We start from the raw sequence: 9,471 nt of genomic DNA on the forward strand, positions 1-9,471 counted from the left end.
AGAGCTCCTCGGTGGCGCGTGAAGGCCACCGCCAACGCTGTCTAGAACTTTGTCCCGCGCATGCGGGCTACGTGCCACTCCGATGGACGCTGGATTTGGAGGTCTTGAAGATCGGCGGCTGGGCGTCATACCGGTGGGGCGCGTGTAGAGATGTGATGGCCGGAAAGACTCAAATGGCGATCCTTCTTTATTCGGCTTAAAAAAATATAAAATAAAATAAAAAACATTACATAGAAATTAAATGGACAGAGAAAAGGAAGAGGATGGGGGAGCGAGGAGCTGAAGCTCCCCCCCCCCTTATGGAGCTTTAGAGAGAAAAGGGTTGGGTTTCTCAACGCCGCCAGACCCAACGTTAAAAATATTGTTTTTTCTAATTTTTTGTATATATAATACATTATATATATAGAAAAAAAAGCCTAGTCTACAACCCAAAAACAACTCATAAAAAAAAGGGAATAACAAAACAAATCGCTCACTCAAAGACATCAAAACATTTCAGCCTACCTAGCTATATCTAGAATTCCCCAACCCCATTACAGCTTCCTTTCTCTAATTTGTGCTCTTCCTCCTCCATTGTATCACAAAGTGTCCCGCCCCTCGTCTCTGGCAAACATGCTGCAAACATCCCACAACATCCTATTACCAACCCAAACACCCCAAAAGATGCTAAACTATCTTTCCTGCCGGCGGAGACAAGCATCGGACAGAACACGCCACCAAGCACGACTGCTTCTCTTGTCATCGACAAAGCAGAGTTCCGAACACATGTCGGAAACAGCTCTATTGTGTATAAGAACAGTATATTAACCACTGTACAGGCGCTGCAGAAGGACACTAACTCAAGTCCAATCTGCAATCTTGTCCACATCTTTCCCATCAAAACACACATGATGCTGCAAACACCACTAAGGGTCGTGAAAACTATAATTGAATTTTTCCTTTTCAATTTTCCAATGAAAAAGAAAGTGAAAAACGCAGAGGGTAGCTCGGACAAGGCATTGAAAGTGACACCCAGATAGAGATCGAATGCCAAGTTTCCCAGACCTAGTGGCATGCCATAGTAAACAAGTCCGCCGCCAAAAGCTATCACCATAACCGCCGACAACCTTCGTAAAGCCCATTTTTTCTCCACCATAATCTTAACAGTGAAGTAAAGATTGGAATTGCAAGTTTCTTGCTCAAAACATATTCCGGAAAAGTTCCAGTTTGAACTGTCATGGTGAGTTGAAGCGATACTTTTCAACGTGGCCATGGCTTCTTCTTCACGTCCACTCACAAAAAGCCATCGGGGAGACTCACGAACAAAGAAGTGAACTAAGATAGAGTAAAATATCCCAGGGATGGAACTCCAGAGATAGAGAGATCTCCATGAAGAACCTCTGTTCATGTAAGCCATGGCTGGAAGGGATAAAAACCCTATTGCGAAACAAAAGAATCCCACGACCCCCACCTGGCCACGCCACCTTTTCCCCACAAGCTCAGTTGAAAGCACAAGCGCACAAGTACCGATTGCAGAACGGAAAAACCCGCAAAGGAATCTTAAAGCGGAGTAAATCCATATATTTGTGGAGAAGATCACTGTTAGCAGCGAAGATAGAGACATCATTAGACATGAGAGGAGGAGCATGTTTTTGCGACCGAGTGACGAGTCAGCGAGTGTGGCAAGAACGAGTCCACCCACTAGGCAACCCGTGAAGAAGGAAGATGCGGGTAGGCCAGGTACAAAGGAAGCGGCACACTCCAAGTTCCATTCTGAGAGGGTTGAAGTCTCGGCGGGCAAATCCCAGGCCCGTGAATTCGTGGGCAGATTGCATATATTGGAAACCGAGTTGCATGACTCGTCCCCGAGCTGAGTACAGTGCCATGTTGGGTGTGCATCGGTGAAGACGCTGATGAATGTTTGCTGTGCATCGAAGACCCATGCTACGGATACAAGCACCGTTTGAAGGAATTGGGGCCACCCGAAATTCCCGATGACACTCTCGATGGTCGAATCAAGGGATGGTAGGTGTTTCACTAATGGTGGGGTGTCTTCTGACTCAGCCCAGTCGGCTAGGGAGAGAAGCGGATGAGTTGAATCAGCCATTGGGACCTTGAAATTTGATCTTGATCAGGCAGGAGAGCTGTAGGGAGAGCGAGCTGCGAACTTTGAAGGTTTTTATATAAACTATAATAGTCTTAGAATTAGTCATGTTTCTGATCTATGTATCCTTTCAAGCATTTTGAGATAACATAGGCGTGGCTAGCCTGTTTTGGATTGTTGTTGTCAAGCTATTTGATGGTTTTAGTTTTGTAATTATCATTTGCGCCTTCTCTATCCACGAGTTTGAGTTGGACATATAAAACAAGAAACAAATAAAGATAGAGAGAAACAAATAAAAAAAAAAAAAGGAAATCGGTGTCATGATAAACCAATGATAGGTACAGATCAAAACGAATCATATCATGTACAAGTAATTTATTTGATGGGTTTAGGCAGGCGGAATTTTAATTGCTGGTGTATTTTTGGCTCTTTGATCGAACACCAACTATATATTGCTGGTTTATATATGGTGCTTTTGTGTGTAAATATATATATATATATATATATATATATATATATATAGATAGATAGATAGCTAGCCTCTACTATTAATTTACACTTTTGTTGAGTGGTATCTATTCATCATGTTTAAACTATTAATTTACTATATAAGTGATCTATATTACATGAAAATTACAAGAAAATAGTCTTTTTCGGGCGACACGGTTCACCATAAATAATTAATAGGCAAAATTGTGAGAATTAAGACCTCGTTTAAATAGTAAGATGAGATGTGATGAGATGAGATGAGATGATTTTATATGAATTAAATAAAATATTATTTAAATATTATGTTTTGAATATTATTATTATTTTAAAATTTGAAAAGATTGAATCATTTATTATATTTTATATAAAAATTTAATAAATTTATAATGATAAGATGAAGTAAAATAAAATCATCTCTAACTTTTCCCGATCACAAAGTCGCGGCATTTATCTCATCTTAATTGACCATTTACGGCGGGAAAGAAAAAAAATGGTATCACCATGAGCAACTTATCTTTTTCGAAAAAATACATCCAAATCTTTTGTTGTTGGACAACAGTGCAACACTTAAAATTCTACCAACTCAGCTTATGCACTATTCAAGTATATATGTTATTCAAAGCTTATTTCCACCATGATATGCTTATAGAAACATTAATTAGCAAAGAACAAAACCGGCCTGATCTTTATCATTAATTCCCACAAAAAAAAAAGGACAATTCAAAGAATAATTAATGGAGAAACTGTCTGCCATTGGATTGATCCAAACTAGCAACATCTTGCATTGCATTGGTCTCTCATGTCATGTACGTTCTGATGAGTATATATATAATAATCCATACTTATATTTAATAAAAAGAATTTGGCCAAGGCCGGCAGATACCTGGCTGAATACAAACTTATTGTTGTACTGCATGATGCAATGGATCAGAACGACTCATCCACATGATGCACTATCGATCGACAATATTATATTGTGTCTAAAGTAATTAATTAAGCTTTTCCCTTTCATCTTCAACGTACGTATGATATAAACTCCATAAAATAATATATATTGAAGATGATGTGGCTGGGGAAGGCGTGGCTGCTATCATGCACATAGGTCCAAGTCCAACGGCAGCACCCGGATTCAAAATTAGTATAGTTAGACTTTAGATTTTTATTTATTTATATATTTGATCTTGATATTTTAAGTTTTTATATTACGAATTTGAATAGTGATTTTTTTTTATTTAGAGATCTTCACCGTTTATTTTTATTCTCCCCGCATGTTTTAATTTTTTTTTTTTTTTTTTTCTTCTCTTGCAGTCTATATTATTTTTCACACGGCTTATTTTTCCGTCGCCCACAGCATGCATGCACACACACGGCTTACCCTTCCATCCGCACACACGTCTCTTTTATCTCTAGGGTTTTTGCACTATATTTATAGACACATGTTATTCCATGCTAGTAAAACTGCTGCCCAAGCACAAGCCGCCGCACCACTTTGAATCGCAAGCCAGCCCAGCCCCTCTTGCCGTTGTATTCATCTTCCCCAAGGCTCCTCAACCCCACGTTCACCACCCTGCCGCGCCCAACCATTGTTTCACGCACACAACCATGCATACCACTAGGTGATAGCCACTGCCCGAGCCCCATGAGAAACCGCACAACCACCACCGAAGGGTAGTCTCACTGCCAAACTCTTCCACAACACAATCCAGTCACTGCCACTAGCATCCTTCCCGTAGCAACAACCCACGAATCAGACTCAATGCTACCCTCGCGTCCCGCCCTAAGCCATCGTTCAAGCCATTGAAGAAACCTCTGTTTTTGTCTCCGAAAATAGAGCATTTTTTTTCCTTTTCTGTTTGCTGCAATTCAACGCAAACCAGCTGAGTGCCGCCTCCAGCAGCAGTTGTGTACGCCAAGGAATAAGTCTCCACAGTCGGAAGTCGTCTAGTTGTCACCTAGCACCACCTTTCACAGCTGACGCTGCATGATACGTAAACCCCCTCTCCCTATCTCTCAGTTTACTCCCTCTCTCCCTCGCAGTTGCTCTCTCTGTCATTACTTACCTCTGCTTATCATGTTGCCGAAACCACCCAGCCAACCTCAAACCGCTGGCTAAATACTCTTCGTCAGCCCTGTTCAGCCGTGCGTTCATCATCAGCACGCCACCCAACTGCCAGCATATCCACCGAAGCCACTCAGCTCCAATCGGATCCCTAGTGTAGCCTCCTTCCTCGGTGAGCCTTGTCGCTGCCTCTTTCTTTTCAAGAAAACGATTTCTGGTTTTAGTGAGCTTATGTGGCATGTATTTGTGGTTCCAGGAACTTGTTGCCATGCTTTTTGAGGTGTTTTGCTCTTACGTAAGGTTAGGGAAGATTAGATCTAGGGTATTACGTTTTTGCCCTTCAGTTACAAGCCAAATCACTAGGTGGTTTGTGTTTTTATTTTTTTTCAGTTGGGTTGTCTTTTATGAAGGGTTTTTTTGTTGTTTTTATTAAAGATATTTCTTATATTATTGTTAGTTTATTATATGCTTGTTGTATTGTAACGCCCCGTCCCCGAGAGTCCGGAGAGTTAATTCATATTACCAGATAATCGATTCCAACGTTACTAATACTCTTCCAAAAGATTCAAATCAACGTAAACACTTCAAATTTAATTAACCACACCTACTCGTATATAAAATCCTCAATACAGTAACCCCAAAAATTACCAACTTCTCTATATGTCACTTATACTCACATTTCAATAATATAACTATCAAAAATTGCCAATACTCATCGAAAGCTTTCTATTCTTAATCCACTATTCTTAAGTTATCTCACCCAATTTTTCATAGTCCTGATCATCAGCTGAAATATCCAACAATCATCTGAAAATATTGGAGATAAGAGGGGGTGAGTTATCAACAATTCAGTAAGCAGAGGACATATACTAGTGTATAAATATGAGCATTTACAGAAATCAGAATGCAGAACAAAACATTTTCATTTTCAGAGTACGGAAGCAGAACATGTTATCAAAATATCAGAGCGAAGATTTAGAAATAATTTCATTCAAAATATTCTTTGGCATAGCATAAATGATCATCGTCATCATCAAAACATCATATCAGAACAGAGGCCATGTATAACCCCCGTGGTAGGGTTGTGCATCTGCGGATAGCCAAGCAGAACATAAGACACTCTGTCACCAAGGTGTGCACTCAAAACAGAGACCACTACTATAACCCGTGGCAGGGCCGTATCCACTATTATTACCCGTGGTTGGGCCGTATCCACTATTATAACCCGTGGTTGGGCCGTATCCACTATTATTACCCGTGGCTGGGCCGTAACTAAACAGAATGGAAACAGAATCAAATTCAGAATCAGAGAGTCATGCCAAAGGTTTTCAGAAATCACGTCTTATCCAAACAGAGTACTGAACAAAAATCTTCAGAACAGAACAAAATTATATCACAACATAATTAATGCACAAATTTCACATTCGCTCTCATTTTCAAAGTTCAGAAACAAAATATAAAAAAATAAGCTCATGTTTACACCAGTCATGACAGAAAATACGTTCTTCTTAAACAGAATCTCATGAGTAATGCAGAACAAATAACTGAGGTAGTTCAAATTTCTTTTCATAACAAAACATGCATATTTTTCAAAACGAACCTTAGTTCATTTTATTTAATGCAAATTCTAGCATAGGAACCCCGCTTACCTGGACTTCTTAGCTTTTCAGAATTTTTCCTCAAAATGTCGAACAATTAACAATCGTCACCTATCAAATAATCAAGTAATTCCCGTAAATTTCCAATCAACCACTTATTTCAATATTTAATCCTAAGCCTATAAAATAATCTATTTAATTCCTCAAAACCTAAAATTACCAATCATCACTTTCTAAAATCGTCAATACTAATTTAATACTATGACTAAAACATTTAAAAGTCAGACCTATTTACTAATGAAAACAACTTATGAAGCTTAATACTAAGTAATATAATTATCCCAAAATATTTTAAAATATACCATGACTATTTTTAAATAGACTAAATCATATCTAAAGTGTAAAAATAAAATTACTCCAATATTATTTACTCTTAACATAAATCTTCACTTAATAACATATTAAAAATAGTTTTCTATAATCATAAATAATTAATGGTGTACTAATACAAAATAAAAAAAATAAAAGCCCATAATATAATATGCAGTGAAGGGCATTACGGTAATTCATTTTATACCTTGCAGACTAACCAAAACAAAACCTGCGTAACTGAAAACATGCACGGCGGAAACTACCCAAGGGAAACCGAGGCGCGACGGGCTGGTTGGAGGGACTGCAGTGGTGCGGCAGAAGAGCAGGAGCGCGGCGAAGCTTCCGTCGAGCAGCGCTGGGCACGAGACAAAGAGAGGGAGAGGTGAGCGAGAGAGGGCGGAGAGAAAGGAGGTAGTAACCGAGGGAGGTACTCACCGTGAGGGTGCTACGACTGGGGTGGCCTGAGGGTGTTCGGCGCCCTTATCCGCGCGGGTGGCGACAGCCTGGAGTGGCTGGAGCGGTGCGGTGCAGTGCAGTGGTCAGTGGGTGGGACTCTATTTCGGGAGGCCAAAAACAGGGGAATAAGTTGTCGAGTCTTCCGAGAGAGGGGTGGCTCGCGGTGGTGGCTTTCGTGAGGTGGAAACACCACGCGGTGGAGCTCTCAGTGGAGGGTGAGTTGCAGTGACTTATGGTGGTTGGACAACTGTGCTTTTCGGATGTCACAAAAGGTGGAAGTCAAGGCGTGAAACAGAGGCTTCACGGGCGCTGGTGGCAGCTTCGCGTGACTGGGCAGTGGGCTCTCGGTGGTTTCGTGTGGGTACAGCGCGGACGGTGCTTGGCGGCGTCACGGCATGCGGATAAGCTTTGGGGTGCTGCACGACTCGGGGTGCGAGGAACCGAGGGGATGGAGGCTGAGGAGGAAAAACTGGGCTAAGGTTTCGCGTAAGAGGGCAGCGGTGGAAGCATCTTCGAATATGTACGTATATAAATATATAAGTGGAGGAACAAGAAAAATAAAACCCTAGAGAAGTAGACGTGTGAGCGGATGGAGATGAGCGTGTGTGAGCATGCACGACGTGAACGAAAAGAGAAAAAAATAAATTTACGGGAAATAAGAGATAACACCGAAAGAGAAAGAATTAAAAAATGAAACATCCGGAAAGAAATAAAAAAATAAACGGCCAAGACTTCTAAATTAAAAGAAAAGAAAAAAAAAACGCTACTCAAAATCGTAAATTAAGAACTTGAAAAAAAAACAATCAAGCTATAAAAAAATAAATAAGTAAAAATCTAAAGTCCAACTATACCAATTTTGGGTCCGGGTGCTACATATATAATTTAAAATATTTTGGTATAATTATATTATCTAGTATTAGATTTTATAATTACACTTCAATAGTAAATAAGTTAGACTTTTAAATGTTTTTAGTCGAAGTTATTAAATGGACATTGGAAATTTTAAAAAGGGATGATATATTTTGGGCTTTTAAGGATTTTAGGTTTTGAGAAATTAAAGTAGGTTATTTTATAAGCCTAGGCTTAAATACCGAAATACGTGATTGATTAGAAGTTTACGGGAATTACTTGATTATTTGATAGGTAACGATTGTTAATTGTCGACATTTTGAGGAAAATTCTTAAAAGCTAAGAAGTTCAGGTAAGCGGAATTCATATGCTACACTTTGCATTAAAATAAAATGAGCTGAGGTTATTTTGGAAACTATACAATTTGATTTTTGAAAAGAAATTTGAACTACCTCAGTTATTTGTTCTGCATTACTCATGAGATTCTGTTTAAGAAGAAAGTATTTTCTATCATGATTGGTGTAGACATGAGCTTATTTTTGACATTCTGTTTCTGAACTTTGAAAATGAGACTGAATATGAAATTTGGACATAAATTATGTTGTGATATGATTTTGTTTTGTTCCGAAGATTTTTGTTCAGTACTCTATTTGTATAAGACGTGATTTCTGAAAACCTTTGGCGTGACTCTCTGATTCTAAATTTGATTTTGTTTCCATTTTGTTCAGTTACGGCCCTGCCACGGGTGATAATAGTGACATACGGCCCAACCACGGGTTACAATAGTGGATACGGCCCAACCACGGATTATTATAGTAGATACGGCCCAACCACGGGTAATAATAGTGGATAAAGCCCAACCACGAGTAATAATAGTGGATACGGCCTTGCCACGGGTTATAGTAGTGGTCTCTATTTTGAGTGCACACCTTGGTGATAGAGTGTTTCATGTTCTGCTTGACTATCCGCAGATGCACAACCCTACCACGGGGGTTATACATAGCCTCTGTTCTAATATGATATTCTGATGATGATGATGATCATTTATGCTATGCCAAAGAATATTTTGAATGAAATTATTTCTAAATCTTCGCTCTGATATTTTGATAACATGTTCTGCTTCCGCACTTTGAAAATGAAAATGTTTTGTTATGCATTATGATGTCTGTAAATACTCATGTTTATACACTGGTATATGTTCTCTGCTTACTGAGTTGTTGATAACTCACCCCTTATCTCCATATATTTTTCAGATAATTTTGATGGTCCAGTTGGAGAACAAGAGTAGTAAGTTTTAGCAAGGTGTGATGATCGAAGTGGAATAAGTACCTGAGGGTACAAGTGCTTATTTGAGAGTCGTTGTTAGTAAACTGATTTTATTTTTCGGTTATTTTTTATCTGATGAGTTAAGGATAATTTCGAGTTTTGGAGACTTTTTAATTTATGTTATTGAGGTTTTCTTTATTGTCCCCATTGAAGAACTTAGATATTTGGTTTAATTAACTGGATTAATGTTTTATGGAATTTTCTGGACTTTATAGTTGTATTATTTAAGTTGATTTTAG

The 9,471-nt window shown here is 39.0% G+C and overlaps 1 protein-coding gene across 1 annotated transcript; it reads right to left on the minus strand.

Moving 5' to 3' along the window:
* Window positions 1-411: 411 nt before the first annotated feature.
* On the minus strand, window positions 412-2,182 carry LOC108980063 (organic cation/carnitine transporter 3-like). Its single transcript, XM_018950879.2, has one exon. The coding sequence runs from the start codon at window positions 2,084-2,086 to the stop codon at window positions 515-517; it is 1,572 nt and encodes a 523-aa protein (XP_018806424.1). The 5' UTR covers window positions 2,087-2,182; the 3' UTR covers window positions 412-514.
* Window positions 2,183-9,471: the final 7,289 nt, after the last annotated feature.

The sequence above is a fragment of the Juglans regia genome, chromosome 15 (genome assembly GCF_001411555.2).
Source record: "Juglans regia cultivar Chandler chromosome 15, Walnut 2.0, whole genome shotgun sequence".
NCBI classification, from domain to species: Eukaryota; Viridiplantae; Streptophyta; class Magnoliopsida; order Fagales; family Juglandaceae; genus Juglans; species Juglans regia.